The sequence below is a fragment of the Oncorhynchus kisutch genome, linkage group LG13, assembly GCF_002021735.2.
Source record: "Oncorhynchus kisutch isolate 150728-3 linkage group LG13, Okis_V2, whole genome shotgun sequence".
Taxonomy (NCBI): domain Eukaryota; kingdom Metazoa; phylum Chordata; class Actinopteri; order Salmoniformes; family Salmonidae; genus Oncorhynchus; species Oncorhynchus kisutch.
The window spans coordinates 47,438,651-47,457,958 of record NC_034186.2 but is presented as its reverse complement, the minus strand read 5'-3'; the positions used below and the strand labels follow the sequence as shown (position 1 = coordinate 47,457,958).

Sequence of the window (19,308 nt, the reverse complement as noted above, 5' to 3'; positions counted from 1 at the left end):
TAAATTGTGTCACCCATTTACCTGTGACCGTGACTGCTGGTGTGATCTCCTTTCAGGCGCTGGTTCTCCATTCAAAACAATCAGTTAGTTTACCAGAAGAAATTCAAGGTAAGTCCGATGACTCCAGCAGTGTCCCAAATGGCACCCTATTCCCTATAGGCCCTGGTCAAAAGTAGTGCACTTAATAGGGCCATGTTCTATTATAATCTCCACCCGGCACAGCTAGAAGAAGACTGGCCACCCCTCAGAGCCTGGTTCCTCTCTAGGTTTCTTCCTAGGTTCTGGCCTTCGTAGGGTGTTTTTCCTAGCCACCGTGCTTCTACATCTGCATTGCATGCTGGTTGGAGTTTTAGGCTGGGTTTCTGTACAGCACTTTGTGACATCGGCTGATGTAAAAAGGGCTTAATAAATACATTTGTTTGATTGAAATACATTTGATTGATTTAGGATGCAGACTCCAACTGTACCACCCACCATCAAATATACACTACTGTTCAAGTTTGGGGTTTGGGGTCACTTAGAAATTTCCTCAACTGGCAGCTTCATTAAATAGTACCTGCAAAACACCAGTCTCAACGTCAACAGGGAAGAGGCGACTCCGGGATGCTGGCCTTTTAGGCAGAGTTCCTCTGTCCAGTATCCTTTTGCCCATTTTAATATTTTTATTGGCCAGAGATATGGCTTTCTCTTTGCAACTCTGCCTGAAGGCCAGCATCCCGGAGCCACTTCTTCACTGTTGACATTGAGACTGGTGTTTTGCAGGTACTATTTAATGAAGCTGCCAGTTGAGGACTTGTGAGGCGTCTGTTTCTCGAACTAGACACTCTAATGTACTTGTCCTCTTGCTCAGTTGTGCACCGGGGCCTCCCACTCCTCTTTCTATTCTGGTTATAGCCAGTTTGCACTGTTCTGTAATGGGAGTAGTACACAGCCTTGTGCAAAATCTTCAGTTTCTTGGCAATTTCTTGCATGAATTAGCCGTCATTTCTCAGAACAAGAATAGACTGACGAGTTTCAGAAAAAAGTTATTTGTTTCTGGCTATTTTGAGCCTGTAATCGAACCCACAAATGCTGATGCTACAGATACTCAACTAGTCTAACGAAGGCCCGTTTTATTGCTTCTTTAATCAGCACAAAGTTTTAAGCTGTGCTAACATAATCACAAAATAGTTTTATAATGATCAATTAGCCTTTTCAAATTATAAACTTGGATTAGCTAACACAACGTGCCATTGGAACACGAGTGATAATGGGCCTATGTAGATATTCCATAAAAAATCTGCCGTTTCCAGCTACAATAGTCATTTACAACATTAACAATGTCTACACTGCATTTCTGATAAATTTAATGTTATTTTAATGGACCATTTATTTTTATTTTTAAACAAGGACATTTCTAAGTGACACCAAACTTTTGAACGGTACTATACATGTTTCACTTCCAGCCAATATTCCCCTTACATTTTTTATGTACTGAAGTAGCGTTGAATAAGGAGCACAGTTAACAGATGATGAGTTTGTGGAATGTGGAGGAAAACAATTCACTCTGCTGCTGGTTACAATGTGAAATCAGTCTATGCAGTGTTGTGAAGCATTTCCATTTGCGCATGTGTGTCAGAGCGCTGAGTGTGTGTGTATTGTGCATTGTAGTGTGTTTGTTTTACTAAGACTGTGTGTGTTCTCCTTTCCCAGGATAATCCCACAGTGGTGGTGGAGGACTTGCGGCTATGCACAGTCAAACACTGTGAGGATATCGAACGCCGCTTCTGCTTTGAAGTGGTGTCCCCCACCAAGTGAGTACACACACACAATATATTGCACATACAGTTGAGGTCAGAAGTTTACATACACTTAGGTTGGAGTCATTAAAACTCGTTTTTCAACCACTCCACAAATTTCTTGTTAACAAACCCTAGTTTTGGCAAGTCTTTTAGGACATCTATTGTGTGCATGACACAAGTAATTTTCCCAACAATTGTTTACAGACAGGTTATTTCACTTATATTTCACTGTATCATAATTCCAGTGGGTCAGAAGTTTACATACACTAAGTTGACTGTGCCTTGAAACAGCATGGAAAATTCCAGAAAATGATGTCATGGCTTCTGAAGCTTCTGATAGGCTAATTTACATCATTTGAGTCAATTGGAGGTGTACCTGTGGATGTATTTCAAGGCCTACCTTCAAACTCAGTGCCTCTTTGCTTGACATCATTGCAAAATCAAAAGAAATCAGCCAAGACCTCAGAAAATAAATTGTAGACCTCCAAGTGTGGTTCATCCTTGGGAGCAATTTCCAAATGCCTGAAGGTACCACATTCATCTGTACAAACAATTGTATGCAAGTATAAACACCATGGGACCACGCAGCCCGTCAAACCTCTCAGGAAGGAGACGCGTTCTGTCTCCTAGAGATAAATGTACTTTTGTGCGAAAAGTGCAACTCAATCCCAGAACAACCTTGTGAAGATTCTGGAGGAAACCGGTACAAAAGTATCTGTATCCACAGTAAAACGAGTCCTATAATCGAAATAACCTGAAAGGCCGCTCAGCAAGGAAGAAGCCACTGCTCCAAAACCACCATAAAAAGCCAGACTACTGTTTGCAGCTGCACATGGAGACAAATATCATACTTTTTGGAGAAATGTCCTCTGGTCTGATGAAACAAAAATAGAACTGTTTCACCATAATGACCATCATTATGTTAGGAGGAGAAAGGTGGAGGCTTGCAAGCCGAAGAACACCATCCCAACCGTGAAGCACAGGGGTGGCAGCATCATGATGTGTGGGGGTGCTTTGCTGCAGGAGGGACTGGTGCACTTCACAAAATAGATCATGAGGAAGTAAAATTATGTGGCTATATTGAAGCAACATCTCAAGACATCAGTCAGGAGTTAAAGCTTTGTTGCAAATAGGTCTTCCAAATGGCCAATGACCCCAAGCATACTTCCAAAGTTGTTGCAAAACGACTTAAGGACAACAAAGTCAAGATATTGGAGTGGCCATCACAAAGACCTGAACTCAATCCTATAGAAAATTTGGGGGCATAACTGAAAAAGCGTGTGCGAGCAAGGCCTACAAACCTGACTCAGTTTCACCAACTCTGTCAGGAGGAATGGGCCAAAATTCACCCAACTCATTGTGGGAAGCTTGTGGAAGGCTACCCGAAACATTTGACCAAAGTTTAACAATTTAAAGGCAATGCTACCAAATACTAATTGAGTGTAAACTTCTGACCCAATGGGAATGTGATGAAATAAATAAAAGCTGAAATAAATCCTTCTCTCCACTATTATTATGACATTTCACATTCTTAAAATAAAATGGTAATCCTAACTGACCTAAAACAGGGAGTTTTTACTAGGATTAAAAGTCAGGAATTGTGAAAAACTGAGTTTAAATGTATTTGGCGAAGGTGTATGTAAACGTCCAACTTCAACTGTATATAGTGCATTTGGAAAGTATTCAGACCTCTTCCATTTTTCCGCATTTTGTTATGGTACAAAACAATTATCATCAATATACACACAATCCACCATAATGACAAAGCGAAAACAGGTTTTTAGATGTTTTTTTTTTTTTAAACAAAAAAAAAAACATAAGTAGTCAGACCCTTTGCTATGAGACTTGAAATTGAGCTCAGGTGTATTCTGTTTCCATTGATCATCGTTGAGATGTTTCTACAACTTGATTGGAATCCACCTGTGGTAAATTCAATTGATTGGACATGATTTGGAAAGGAGCACACCTGTCTATATAAGGTCCCACAGTTGTCAGTGCATGTCAGAGTGAAAACCAAGCCATGAGGCTGAAGGAATTCTACGTAGAGCTCAGAGACAGGATTGTGTCAAGGCATAGATCTGGGGAAGGGTACAATTTCTTTTTTGCAGCATTTAAGGTCCCCAATAACACAGTGGCCTTCATCATTCTTAAATGGAAGATGTTTGGAAGCACCAGTACTCTTCCTAGAGCCTGCCGCCGGGGGGGAAGGGCCTTGGTCAGGCCCTTTTGCAGCACTCCACCAATCAGGCCTTTATGGTAGAGTTGCCAGACGGAAGCCACTCCTCATTAAAAGGCACATGACAGCCCACTTGGCATTTGCCAAAAGGCACCTAAAGGACTCTGACCATGAAAAACAAGATTCTCTCGTCTGATGAAACCAAGATTGATCCTTGATGAAAACAACCTGTTCCAGAGCGCTCAGGACCTCAGACTGGGGCGAAGGTTCACCTTCCAACAGGACAGCGACCCTAAGCACACAGCCAAGAAAACGCAGGAGTGTCTTCGGGACAAGTCTCTGAATGTCCTTGAGCGGCCCAGCCAGAGCCTGGACTTCAACCCGATCGAACATCTCGTAGACACCTAAAAATAGCTATTCAGAGATGCTCCCCATCCAACCTGACAAAGCTTGAGAGAATCTGCTGAGAAGAATGGGAGAAACTCCACAAATACAGGTGTGCCAAGCACGTAGCGTCATACCGAAGAAGGCTCGAGGCTGTAATCACTGCCAAAGGTGCTTCAACGAAGTACTGAGTAAATGGTCTGAATACTTATGTGAATGTGGTATTGTTTTTTTACATTTGATAAAATTTCTAAAAACATTTTTTTCCTTTGTTATTATGGGGTATTGTGTGTGGATTTATGAGGGGGGAAATGATTGAATCCATTTTAGAATCAGGCTGTAACGTAACAAAATGTGGAAAAAGTCAAAGGGCCTGAATACTTTCCGAATTCACAGTGCCTTCAGGAAGTATTCACACCCCCTTGACTCCTTCCACATTTTGTGTTGTTACAGCCTGCATTTAAAATGGATTACATTTAGATTTTCTTTTGTCACTGTCCTATACACAATACCCCATAATGTCAAAGTGTAATTATGTTTTTCAACATTTTTACAAATGAATGAAAAACTGAAATGTCTTGAGTCAATTACTATTCAAGTTGAGGATGGGTCAACAACATTGTAGTTGCTCCACAAAACGAACATAATTGACAGTAAAAAGAAGGAAGCCTGTATAGAATAACAAATATTTTAAAAAATGCATCCTGTTTTGAAATAAGGCAAAAACTGCAAGAAATGTACTTTTTGTCCAGAATATAAAGCATTATGTTTGGGGCAAATCTAACACAACACATCACTGAGTACCACTCCTCATATTTTCAAGCATGGGTTTATTTTCAAGTGTCATGTTATGGGTATGCTTGTCATCGGCAAGGACTAGGGAGGTTGTTATGATAAAAATAAACTGAATAGAGCTAAGCACAAGTAAAATTCTAGATGAAAACCTGGTTGTCTGCTTTCCATCAGATCTTGGGAGATAAATTCACCTTTTAGCAGGACAATAACCTAAAACACAAGGCCAAATATACACTGGAGTTGCTTACCAAGATGACATTGAATGTTCCTGAGTGGCCTAGTTACAGTTTTGACTCAATTTTCACCCAGGTGTACAAAGTTGTTAGACTTACTCAAAAAGACTGCCAAAGGATATTTTAACATGTATTGACTCAGGGGGTTGAATACTTATACTCATGAATACTCAGTATATATTAGTGGTATTTTTAATTGTATTTTTTCCAAATGTTGTTATTATTTTTTTATCCACTTTGACAGAGTATTTTGTGTAGATCATTGACCAAAAAAATTACACTTTGTAACACATCAAAATGTGCAAGAAGTCTAGGTGTGTATACATTTATAGATACAAGTGCACACAGAGTACATAGACACATGACTCGAACTCAGAAATGCGCACACACAGAGAGAGAGAGAGAGAGACACACATACACACATACACAAACGCGCACACACATACAGCAACACATAGTGAAGAGCTCCAGTAGCAGGCCAGGGAACAGGCTGATGTCTCTTGGTGTCCCTCCCCTCTCAGGAGCTGTATGATGCAGGCGGACTCTGAGAAGCTGAGGCAGGCCTGGATCAAAGCTGTCCAGAACAGCATCGCCACTGCCTTCAGGGAGCAGGGAGAGGACGCTGAGGTGAGTCACCAATCACTGGCTTAACTTATGCAATCAATCCATTATCTCAATGTCAGGCCGAAAATAATCAGACATACCTCATAGACAAAATATGTGAACAAAAATAAAGGATATCCCTCTAGTGTGCTGCATCCCCTCCGGGTATCTGTGCGTATCTGTCTTGCTTGACAAATCTATGTGGTCTGTGACAATAGGCAATAAAGTAATCTTCTTCTAGAGAGAGTGTGTGTGTGTCTTGTGTATAACATCATGTACTCGACTTTCCACGCCAGAAGCTGGACCGGAAGTCTTCCACGTCGACTGGCAGCCTGGAATCAGGCGGCGAGCCCAAAGAGAAGTCACTAAAGGGGGAGAGTGCCCTCCAGAGGGTCATGGTCATTGGAGGCAATGCCTGCTGCTGTGACTGTGGCCAGCCTGACCCTCGCTGGGCCAGCATCAACCTGGGCATCACCCTCTGCATCCAGTGCTCCGGAATACACAGGTACATTCCTATCACTGCAAATACTACACACCAAGGCACTACTGTATACAAGTACCAAACTTCATATGTATTCACCAACGTACTATACCGAAGTACCATCAAGATGACACTGAGATAATACGTTGGACTTATCTTACCATGGTATTATAAAGGTACTATACAACAAGGTACTAGACTGGTGCGATACAACAGTACAAATGTTCAATCTTTTTTTACTAGATGGGAATAACAATACAAAAAATCAAACTCTCTGCAAATTTGGCCCCAAGTACATTTTGGACTATAGACTTACTGACTGTATACTCCCACCTTGTGGCCACAGCACACATTAAACCCTCGATGGACCAGCATGTAATGCAAACAACATTTAGTTATTTTTAGACAATATCATTGATGTATGAGTTGCTAACAGACTATCTCCATCTGCAGGAGTCTGGGGGTCCATTTCTCCAAGGTGCGCTCGCTCACCCTGGACTCATGGGAACCGGAACTACTCAAGGTTAGAAAAGAGAGAGTGGGAGGAGGGTTTGCCTAACAGATGGGCCTAAAGGTGTCCACATGCTTCCCAGACGAAACAGTTCGGAACAGTTCCTTCATATATTATGACAACATTTTCTGACATTTTTGTCTATGCCCCTTTGCCGGTGATTGGTCAACAGTAGGGATTCTTCAATAAAGTCTTTGTTGTCATTCAATTGAGAAAAACTGCACAAACAGATGTAAAAGTGCATGAATGACAGATTTCTTGAGTCATTTTAGATTAATTCAGACTTTTGAGGAAGTGTACACTGGCTGTGGTATCTCAAAATGGTCAAACAATACTATTGCTGCTTTTTTTCTTGTTTTTCTTTTAAGGGAGTATGCAAGGACACTTGTTTGGCCAGCTGAACTGAAGCATGCAGAAGCCTTAAGGCAGCTCACATACTTAAGTGTCTCTTTCAGACTTTCACATACTCAGACTCTTTTACATTCATTGGTGACAAATAAATGCTCAAATGTAATGGTTACAGATTGCAGCGGACTTCGCGTCATGACTTTATGGCTGCGTTTACACAGGCAGCCCAATTCTGATCTTTTGCCCAATTATTGAGGGGGAAAATCTGGATTTGGTGGCCTATATAAACACAGCCAAAACATCATGACTTAACAGATTTTTTATATGACAGGATTTTACATGGCTGACTTTATATGTCACTTTACATTAGATGTGGCATGTTGTCCTCTGAATGTGCTGGTTAATTTTGACACAGAGTAACTTTATTCATTGTTTGTGTGTGTGTGGTACACAGCTGATGTGTGAGCTGGGGAACGGAGTCATCAACCAGATCTACGAGGCTCGGAGAGAGGAACTGGGAGCCAGGAAGCCAAGGCCAGCAGACCCCAGGTACGGTACTGCAACTTCTCTGTCTACCATCATGGAGACAAGGGGGGGGGGGGTCGATTTGGATAAAAGCATCTGAAAAATTACATTCTATTTCTATTAAATAAATAAAGGATAGTCCCACATAAGTAGCAAGTGTGAAATAGTATTGCTCAAAGACTGCCTTCTTTCCTTGTGTTGCCAGATTGGTGTAATTTGATAAATTCACTCTCAAGATTGCTTTCCGTCTTTGCCTGGGTTGCCAGATTTGTTCAGTTTGTTGAATTCACTTTCCCATGTTTTTCCCCAGGCAGGAGATCGAGGCCTACATCAGGGCCAAGTACGTGGACCGACATTTCGTGCGGCGCCCGTCTGACGAGGAGCTGCGCTTCAAGGTGGTGTCCCTGTCCAAGCAAGAGAAGAGGCTGAGCAGCAGTTCGGAGCATCTGCCTCCCCGGCCGCCCCCACCCACGCCCAAACTCCGGCCCGCCTCCAATGCCTCAAGTCAGTCAGGTAGGTGTCAACAAGTCCCGGATCCAGTCTCTTAAAGGTGCAGCACAAAAACGCCAAGACCTTGCGAAGACCCCATCCCTCTGTCCTCCAAAACAAAAACAAGCATTAGGGCCTGTTAATGTTATTACTATTGACCAAAAATACAGTACCAGCTATGGAGTTTGCCTTTTAAAGGTACGGCAACAGAATTGCGCTACACTAGTATAATAGAACAACACCATGTCATGCTCAGGACACACAAAAGAAGGCACCTTCTCTCCCATCTTCACCCTTTTTTGCTCTCTCTCTTTGAGGTAGCCTAGTCTGTAGTCTAACTGCTTGTATCTTGCTTCTATCCTCTCCTTTCAATCCCTCTCTTCCCCACCCTCCTCCGGCTGCTCTGTGCTTCTGGACTAACCCCTTCCCCTTCGCTGCCTTTTATTCTTTCCTTCCTACCCTTCCACCTCGTGCCCTTTACTCTCCGACACCATCCATTGCTCTTACCTAGCTGCCACCAAGGGCTTGGAGGCCCGCCGTGACTCTCTCTTCTGTCCAGACGAGCTTGACTCGCTCTTCTCCTACTTTGATACCTCCGCCAAGCTTAGGAGCAGTAAGTACAGCTCTGTGTGTTTCGCTCTCCACCTCCCTCCTTCGCTCCCTCCACCCATCTGTACTCACCGCTCAGGCTGTCGACTAATACCCATTCCATCTCCCTCACACAACCCCAATCTCACTCTCTAAATGGATAGTGCAGTCATCTTGAATGTATTGGTGTGGAGCAAACCATGTGTTCCTCTCAGGGTTGTCTCATCACGTGGTTGTGGTCAGTGACTTGTTTATGGGTTATTGTGGCTGTGGGGTCAGCCGGGAAATGGCTTCACTGGGTGTGGCGGCCAAAGTGCTCTGAATTCTCTAACCACTTGGTTGAAGTTGGTGAATGTGGGTGCGCTGCTGTGCTGTTGTATAGTGACTGTGAGTGATTGTGACTGTTTGGTCCCCTGCAGTAAGAAGTGCGGACAGTGGCATCCAGAACAGTGCTGATGGGAGTAGGGAGATGCTGGCCACCATCCCCTCCACGAACAGCTTGGCTGAAGCAGGTAAGACACATACACACCAGCCTGATGAGTCTGACTTGTACCCAGCATATAGTGAAATATAGCTAGCTGTTCAATAGCCCTATACATGTGCACACATTGAAACTAGAACACCATACATTATTTAAATTCCTTTATTTAAATATATTCCTGATTTGCCATGACAAACAACAATTTACACCTTGATAACCCTTTTACTCCCTCTCTCTTTTTCTACCCCACCCCTAGAAGCTGCCGAGGCACCTCCCATGACTATGCCTGCCACCCTGCCCCCTCCGTCGCCCTGTAAGGAGGTGGTGATATTCTCGGAGCCCAAGGAGTACTCCCCGGGACTGCAGCTGTACTGGGCCTCATGTGCCCGCAGCCTGCCTGACATGGCCGAGGCCCTGGCCCATGGAGCGGAGGTCAACTGGGTCAACACCGACAACGATAAGAGGACCCCGCTCATCATGGCTGTGCAGGGGGTGAGAGGTGGATGGATAGGATACTTGAGTATTGTGGACAAAATCAAATCAAATTTATTTGTCACATACACATGGTTAGCAGATGTTAATGCGAGTGTAGTGAAATGCTTGTACTTCTAGTTCCGACAATGCAGTAATAACCAACGAGTAATCTAACCGAACAATTCCAAAACTACTACCTTATACACACAAGTGTAAAGGGATAAAGAATATGTACATAAAGATATATGAATGAGTGATGGTACAGAACGGCATAGGCAAGATGCAGTAGATGGTATCGAGTACAGTATATACATATGACATGAGTAATGTAGGGTATGTAAACAAAGTGGCATAGTTTAAAGTGGCTAGTGATACATGTATTACATAAAGATGCAGTAGATGATATAGAGTACCTTATATACATATACATGTGAGATGAATAATGTAGGCTATGTAAACATTATATTAAGTAGCATTGTTTAAAGTGGCTAGTGATATATTTTTACATCAATTCCCATTATTAAAGTGGCTGGAGTTGAGTCAGTGTGTTGGCAGCAGCCACTCAATGTTAGTGGTGGCTATTTAACAGTTTGATGGCCTTGAGAATAGAAGCTGTTTTTCAGTCTCTCGGTCCCTGCTTTGATGCACCTGTACTGACCTCGCCTTCTGGATGATAGCGGGGTGAACAGGCAGTGGCTCGGGTGGTTGTTGTCCTTGATGATCTTTATGGCCTTCCTGTGACATCGGGTGGTGTAGGTGTCCTGGAGGCAGGTAGTTTGCACCCAGTGATGCGTTGTGCAGACCACACTACCCTCTGGAGAGCCTTACGGTTGTGGGCGGAGCAGTTGCCATACCAGGCGGTGATACAGCCCGACAGGATGCTCTCGATTGTGCATCTGTAGAAGTTTGTGAGTGCTTTTGGTGACAAGCCGAATTTCTTCAGCCTCCTGAGGTTGAAGAGGCGCTGCTGCGCCTTCTTCACAACGCTGTCTGTGTGGGTGGACCAATTCAGTTTGTCTGTGATGTGTACGCCGAGGAACTTAAAACTTACTACTCTCCCATCGATGTGGATAGGGGGGTGCTCCCTCTGCTGTTTCCTGAAGTCCACAATCATATCCTTAGTTTTGTTGACATTGAGTGTGAGGTTATTTTCCTGACACCACACTCCGAGGGCCCTCACCTCCTCTCTGTAGGCCGTCTCGTCGTTGTTGGTAATCAAGCCTACCACTGTAGTGTCGTCCGCAAACTTGATGATTGAGTTGGAGGCGCGCATGGCCACGCGCATGGCCCACAGTCGTGGGTGAACAGGGAGTACAGGAGAAGGCTCAGAACGCACCCTTGTTGGGCCCCAGTGTTGAGGATCAGCGGGGTGGAGATGTTGTTACCTACCCTCACCACCTGGGGGCGGCCTGTCAGGAAGTCCAGTACCCAGTTTCACAGGGCGGGGTCGAGACCCAGGGTCTCAAGCTTGATGACGAGTTCGGAGGGTACTATGGTGTTAAATGCTGAGCTGTAGTCGATGAACAGCATTCTCACATAGGTATTCCTCTTGTCCAGATGGGTTAGGGCAGTGTGGTTGAGATTGCATCGTCTGTGGACCTATTTGGGCGGTAAGTAAATTGGAGTGGGTCTAGGGTGTCAGGTAGGGTGGAGGTGATATGGTCAGGCATGGGGAGTGTGTGTTAAATGGACTGTTCCTTTTCTAAACATCTGTCACCTGTATGCGTGTGTAAATTTGCATTTCATACCTATTATTCCAGGGCTCTTTGGTGACCTGTGAGTTCCTTCTCCAAAATGCGGCCAACGTGAACCAGCAGGACGCCCAGGGCCGAGGACCACTTCACCACGCCACCATCCTGGGTCACACTGGGTCAGTCTCCCCCTCACACTACTTACCACTACCACATTGTCCACTTTTTTACTAGGCCCTTAAAGACCCATACAATGACTGCTCTTATAGAGTAGACATTAGAGGCCTGTACAAAAAAAACAGCTCTAGCATTAAAAGTCTGTTATTCCTAGACGATTTCACTTGGCTTAATAAAATTATACTGCTTCTTTGACTCCATCTCAGTCATCTGACCTTTTTTGTGTGTTTTGGTTTAGATTAAAGCCATTATGTCGAGCCTCCGCTAAGGCGGTTTGTAAATTATTTGACCATAATAGACCAGGGTAGTATTTGAGGTTATTTGTGTTTGAGGTTAATTGTGGTGACCCAAGTTGACAGTCTATGATCTTAGTTAATGTTGGGGTAAAATTGATTGGTTCCTTTTGAATTTCTTTCTCCAATACAGACAAGTGTGTTTATTCCTGAAACGAGGAGCCAATCAAAAAGCGGCAGACATTGAAGAGAAAACGCCACTATCCATGGCAGTGGACGCTGCCAATGCAGACATTGTCACATTGTGAGTGTTGTGCCTGTTGGCCTTTTTTAATAGAATATATACAGTGGATACTAGATACGTAAAGTGCATTTATTTTTAAATGGTAGAATGGTAACCTTTAAATAAAAGCTAACATTCTGTGTTTGCATCATTAAAATGGTATTGTACACAGGTTGGCAAAAGATGAAAGAATTAAGTGACTTTTCTTTCCCCATATCAATCTCTTAACTTTTGTTAATCTCGCTCCCCCCTCCCTTTTTCCCAGGTTGCGATTGGCCAAGATGAATGAGGAGATGCGGGAGGCGGAGGGGCCCTACATGCAGTCAGGTCAATATTCCACCAACAGCCCCACCGAGATGCAATACAGGAAGTGCATGCAGGAGTTTATTAACCTGCAGCTGGATGAACCCTAGAGACAGTAGAGCCCCAATAGACAGACAGGAGTAGCATCATATGTTTAATAAGTAGACATTTGATGTCCTGTATTGTTGTTCAATACCTCTATGAAGACTCAGGTCAGCCAGGTGGTAAGCTAAGCTGCATCTTGTGTCTGGAGAAAGGTGCTAGACTTTTATTTACATGACCGGGGTCAAAGCCATTAGCCAGTAGAGCCAGTGTTTTGACTACTGAACAGCTGAAGACTCGCTGCTCCTTTGAAGTCGTGGCTGTTGTCTGATGCGTTCCAACTTTCAAACAGCCATGTCTTTATTAGTTGCAATGTCTATTCAAAGAGAACTTGCAACAGATGTCGTCATGACTATCAAATAGCAGTCACATCAGGCAATAATCCTGACTTTTTGAATGACAGTTTTGACTGTTGAGTAGCTAGCAGTGTCTTGCCATGCACCAGGTGTGATTATTAGTGATTTACCTTAGGGAATATTTATATGCGTATTCCTGATATGCTTATGCAATATTTCAGTGTGTTACATGCTTGTATGTTTCCCACAATGAGTCTTAAACTCCTGTGTAAAAGACCTTGTCTTGTTTGATATTTTTATCGTTACAATGAAGTATCAATCTTGGCACATTTTACGTATGAATTTTACTTTTGTGAAATTGAGTTCGGAAAGAATCTATTTTAAAACAACAATTGGATCCATATTTAGCATACAAATTGTTGTAAATTATGTATTGTACATACATTTCTATATCATAACAGTATTAAGCAAAATAGGAAGTAAGGTTGAGAGATTCTCTGAAGCGGTAATGTAAAACACTGGGTTGAGTGCTGTGGCTTCTGTGCTTGCGTCCTTGTATGAGTTTTTTTGTATTGTGTGGTATTTTATACACCGGTTTTAATTATTAAGCTTTGATTTGATTTTTAGTCTACCTGGTTACAGTATGATGCCTGTCAAAATTGAACATTTTCCCCCACTCGGAATTCTGTTCTTTGTCTGACCTTTGACAACATTAATTGACTGTCCTTAATGTTAGCTGACACTATTTAGGGTGCGAATTTAAGTTTAGATAAGGGATATCAAGATGGTAGAGGGCAGTAGTATAGAAAGTATCCATATTTAAAGCATTTTACCACATGCTAGTTATATAATTACCTTAAACTTATTGGAGCTTTAAAAAAAAAGTTAACTGAGAATGTCAATATAGAACAGTTTGAAGCACACTCGAGTATTGTTGGAAAATAATGAATGAATGAAATATACCCCTCTTTCATCCTTCATCTCCCCGCTCTCGTAGTCTGTGCCCCTGGCAATGCCCCCGGGCCAGATGGGTAATTTAAACAGGACTAAAAGCACTTTCATCAGACCTCATCATTATTGACGCATCAGACTGCTCCTAGAAGTCCATATAAGACTCCCCTTAGCACTTACTGAGTACTACTGTACCCTGGCCAAAGGGGATGGATATCAGCTGAGAGAGAATACAGAGACTACACTGTGTATCCAGTCAGCCATGTCACTGTATGTTGAGCAGGTTGTCTGATATATGTCAATGGTGGTCTCATGTACCATGTAGTCCTTCTCTGTGACCAGCCAGTGTGTGTGAGTGTGCACTGAGGAGATTGAGTATCAGTTTAAAAAGTGCTTTTAATGATTGTGATGAATAGCGCTGTTCCTGAAAAGTTTTGTCTAAAGGCCCTTTGTATGTCGGATTCAGTTTGACGATTTTCACGTCACACTGTGCAATGTTACCAAATTGGCCACGTCAGTAGACGTAGGCTACATCAAATGCATCGGTGTATTTGATCTGCGCGTGAACCAGCACACTGCTTTTCCGCGAGTGAAGTGAGTTCGGGAAAAACTGGAAGTATGCCAACTTTATGTCCAAACTCAGAATCAAATAGGCTTTCCCAAAATAAAATGGACGCTGTGGTAGAACGTTTATTTTGATTGCCGATTGCGTGCATTTATCTAAATCCCATCAGGTAGCCTGATTTCAGATGTCATGTAAACAAGATTATTAGGGAAATCGCATGCACAGCATGTACATGTTTAAATAGAACAATTATATTAATCATTAGTGCTGGCTGTGTTCCTATTGGTCTGTCACCGTGGATCGGCTCGTAACACCAGCCACACTACAGGATAAAGGCAAAAAAAATTGTACTGAGCCTACGACCGCACGTAGTGGTACTTAATTGGCAGACCCTACGAGCCAAGACGTCCGACAATCGTTTACGACCTAAGAATTTGCCCACGACTTGGAAACTTTGTCGGGGGCGACAAAATCATGACATAAGATGAGTAAAATCGTACTGTCTGCAAAGGCCTTAAGGCTAGAGTTTGCAGTGTGAGTCTGACAGGAGTCTGACAGTAAGGAAACAACTTGTGCAATTACCTCTGGTGGCCACAAGAGTGCTGCATTTAGAAATTCCCCCCCATTCACTGAATGAGTGGAATATACTGAGGGCAAACAGTTGCGTTTGAAAAGCAGCCTAGGTGACAGCATGTTGCTCTTTGGACTTGACATAATGTAGGCTACTGGATATTGTTCCTCCATTTCAAATGTGTTTGGCAATTTCTCACTATGTAGATTCAGTCAATGACCATAGATTATTGGACCTGTAACAAGGATACTTGATTAAATACGACTGTCCACGTACCGTTTTCTTCAATATAACTTCTGTCATGTTTTAAAAATGCGATGTGAGTCATTATTATTGCCTTAAGGTCAAGAGCAAATACAGTAGTGTTGATTACAAAGACAATGCTTTACACTTTGTTAGTGAAGGAACCTGAAGTGTATGAACGTGTTGTAGGGAAAGGATCCAATTGAAGTGTGGAACGAGGCTGTCTTGTTACTTACTACTTTCTTTCTTTAACTTTACTTTTCTTTGTTCTGTACTGTTCTTTTTTTCCTCTCTCCTCCCTGGAGTTTGTGCCTTTCTTCTGTTCTCTTGTTTCTTTTGGGTGCTGAGGCCAACACAGCTGTATTTTTGTACATAAATCCTGCACTTTAAATACAATACAGTTGCTAACAAAAACTAATCTTGTGATAATTTTTTCCCGCATCACAATTCACTGCAAAGAGAGGGCTCCTTACCTTGGTATTGCTTCAGTCCTTCACACTGCTCAAACATTGTGGTGCTGCTTCTTTCTTTCATTCTGTCACCGCTTTCTCTCTACTGAGCCACAGTGACACTAACAGGTATGGACAACTTTCTATATTTCTTTCCCTCGCTCTTCAACCCCCTCACCTGTATCATGTGCATGCATGTCTGTGACAACCGTTTGAGCTCTCAAACTTTCCTTCCGCAGTTTTGCATTGTATTATACAATAGCAACTTGTTTTCTTCTCTGTAAGTCTCTGCTAGTCTTGTACTTACACTGTAATAGTTTACTTTGTACTTGCAGGAGATGAAACCTACCAAGACATTTTCCAGGACTTTTCCCAGATGGCGTCAAACGACCCGGAGAAGCTGAACCGCTACCAGCAGTACGACTCGCAACAGAGGCCATGAGGGAGGGAGATGCTACAACTCAGAAGGACCCACTTGGAAGTGTGCAGATAGGTCCGGAATTCTAACGGGGTGTGCTCAGCACCAGTATCAGAAGGCCGTTTCTCCAGAACCTCAATGGCGAAGGTGTCTGTCATATAGAGCTTTTTATTGGTTTTCATGGTCTACATTTTTACCCCTCGAGTAAAAAATACATTTCAATGTGGTGTTTTGGTAGCATGTTTTCATAGCATTGATCTATTGTATATTAAGCTACAAGCGAGATTCATTATGTCACAATGTTAAACATTAAGGTTAATGGTCATCCCCCAGGTAAACATATCCTGCCATCTTACTTAATTGCACAAGGTCCCACTTTCCTAGTCTTAAGTCATCACTGATGTTTACAGTGAAACTTTGAAGTGTGAGTCGATGTACAGTGCACGTTGCTGGTTTATCACTCTTCCGATAAAAGCCCATAAATGTGGCACATGCAAAGATTGATAGTGGGTGATTTTAGGGGTAAAAATGTATTGTCAGATTCTCCATGTTTGACACCAGACTAGTTATGTTTGTGAGGGGATTGGGGGGTAGTCAGTAGTGTTTTTGTTTTGTTGTGTAGGGGAAAACAAGCCGTATGTTGTTTAAGAGTATCATTTCATATTCAATCTCATGTTGGGATTGAACCCGGAAGCCAGCCGCACCAATGTGTCGGAGGAAACAAGTCAGCGTGCATGCGCCCAGCCTGCCACACGAGTCGCTAGAGTGCGATGGGACAAGGACATCCCGGCCGGCCAAACCCTCCACTAACCCGGACGATGCTGGGCCAATTGTGCGCCGCATCTCAGTTGCGACTGGCTGCAACGCAGGTCTGTAGAGACGCCTCTAGCACTGCCTTAGACCGCTGCGCCACTTGGGAGGCCCTGTGTTTGTCTGTTTCTGTATGTTCATGTTTGAGTTTAAGTACCCGCTGTTTCTGAAATGCTCACTATTATATTTGAAGCTCAAGTATTTTTGCCTCCTGCTCATTGGATAGCAAAAAACAACACCTACAAACAATCAGTGTAGATGAAGAGGAGGAGACCGGTAACCTTTTACTGTACTGGGCAAAATCATGGTCACCTTAAACAAAGTATACGCCTCATGGTTATGGGCTTTAAAAAAAATACACCTGTACCATGTCAGAGTTTAAAAGTATAAAATAGTGTTTGTGTCCCAATATTTAACTTTATATACACATCACAGAAGACTGAAATATAACAAAACTGTTTGAGATACACCAGATTTTTGTTTCGAATTATGAATTTTTTTTACATTCCACCCATGAGGCCAAAGGTGCTTTTGGTCATAGACTGCAGGAAAGTGCCACAGAAGGATTTCTAAGCCTTGAGACATGGATTGCCATTGAGTGTGAATGGGCAAGACAAAAGATTTAAGTGCCTTTGAATGGGGTATGGTAGTAATGTAGGTGCCAGGCGCACCGGTTTGAGTGTGTCAAGAACTGCAACGCTGCTGGGTTTTTCACACACAAATGTCCAGTGTGTATCAGGAATGGTCCACCAACCAACCACTGTGGGCTGTGGGAAGCAATGGAGTCAACATGGGCCAGTATCCCTGTAGAATGCTTTCGACAACTTGTAGAGTCCATGCCCCGACAAATTGAGTCTTTTCTGAGGGCAAAGGGGTGCAAGTCAATATTCTGTCGATACATACTACTGTCAATCTTTTTGGCATTGCATTTACAATACGAAGAGCTCTTCAGCCCATTATACCTGGTGCTAACATGCTTTCTGTGTCCGTATCAGCTCCACATTCTGATTATGCCCACATTTTTATACCTGCCAAAACGATTAAAATAACACAGTGTGATCAAATTTTCATGACTGCCTCGATGTAACATTTCTTTGACTCTCACCTGTAAAAACCCACCCACTGAGCTTTCATCCAACCAATCAATTCATCCCTGACTGTCTGGAGGTGGTCAGGAAGATATGTTCTTTAAATTGTCTATACCTGTCTAAAAATGTGGGCAAGATCAGGACATGTTATGTGCAGGTATAAACGGGGCTATACTTAATACAACATGGGGTATCTCTTGTACAGATTTTGTATGTGCCTACGTTAAATATAAAGTAGTGGTACCAGAATAATTAAATAAGCTATTGTAAATGCTGTTCATTTTCTTATTGTCTTTTTATATTTTCTCTCCCTATACAACTCATATGTATACTATGTAATTAAGGACTATATTATATTAACTGCAAATAGTGGACTGAAAATGTATTGCTGAATGTTGAATTGTTTGTTTGCTTTGTCAGATTGATTTTATAAATACATTTTCCGTTGTGATTTTGTCTTAATGAATTTCAACAACAATTACAGCAATAATTAAGGACTTTATTGTACACAAAATTGAGTTTAGCTTCCATATTAAATGTCCTGTCCTCATTTTATCCCTGATACATTGATGTTATCGGATCCTTCTGAGAAATGTCACCCACTCTCTTCCAAGCAGAGTCCTTACCTCATGAAGGATTTATGTTCCTCCATGGAAGGCGGGCGAATACAAACAATGCATGCGTCTCAGCCGTTCTTACAGTGATGTCACAGAGAAAGGATCACCACGTCAGCAACATAGTGAACATACAGGTAACTGCCAAAATAAAGGAAATAATTGAGTAAATTAGGGATTCAAAGTATATTGAAAGCAGGTGCTTCCACACAAGTGTTTCCTGAGTTAATTAATCAATTAACATCCCATCATGCTTTGTCATGTATAAAAATGCCCAGTTGCCCATTATTTTTTGCTGAGAATGGCTAGAAAAAGAGCTGACTTTGAAAGAGGAGTTTCAAAGGAGCATAGGGGGTTTAAAGGGTGTGTCAGTATCCAGCTCTCAACCTAATTGAAAACCTACATTTATTTATTCATTTTTTATTTAACTAGGCAAGTCAGTTAAGAACACATTCTTATTTAAAATGATGCCTACCAAAAGGCCTCCTGTGGGGACGGGAGCTGGGATTATAAATAGGACAAAACACAGCACACCATAAAGAGAGATCTAAGACAACGACATGGTACAAACATTGGGCACAGACAACACAAAGGGCGAGAAGGTAGCGACAATAAATCACGCAAAGCAGCCACAACTGTCAGTGA

The 19,308-nt window shown here is 42.5% G+C and overlaps 1 protein-coding gene across 4 annotated transcripts in view; it reads left to right on the top strand.

Annotated features, from left to right (window-relative positions):
- The window catches only part of LOC109902256 (arf-GAP with coiled-coil, ANK repeat and PH domain-containing protein 2-like), a 94,509-nt gene extending 76,009 nt beyond the window's left edge, over positions 1–18,500 (top strand). For 2 of the 4 annotated variants that reach the window (XM_031786431.1, XM_031786430.1), the window contains 14 exons: positions 57–108; positions 1,693–1,793; positions 5,891–5,996; positions 6,269–6,477; positions 6,907–6,976; positions 7,767–7,861; positions 8,148–8,350; positions 8,838–8,939; positions 9,334–9,426; positions 9,652–9,887; positions 11,630–11,739; positions 12,164–12,274; positions 12,519–12,580; positions 16,069–18,500. In XM_031786431.1, the coding sequence (XP_031642291.1) occupies positions 57–108; positions 1,693–1,793; positions 5,891–5,996; positions 6,269–6,477; positions 6,907–6,976; positions 7,767–7,861; positions 8,148–8,350; positions 8,838–8,939; positions 9,334–9,426; positions 9,652–9,887; positions 11,630–11,739; positions 12,164–12,274; positions 12,519–12,580; positions 16,069–16,175 (1,657 nt within the window). In that variant the 3' untranslated portion in view covers positions 16,176–18,500. The remainder of the gene's footprint in view (positions 1–56; positions 109–1,692; positions 1,794–5,890; positions 5,997–6,268; positions 6,478–6,906; positions 6,977–7,766; positions 7,862–8,147; positions 8,351–8,837; positions 8,940–9,333; positions 9,427–9,651; positions 9,888–11,629; positions 11,740–12,163; positions 12,275–12,518; positions 12,581–16,068) is intronic. The other 2 variants (XM_031786432.1, XM_020498470.2) reach the window with 2 other exon arrangements.
- Positions 18,501–19,308: the final 808 nt, after the last annotated feature.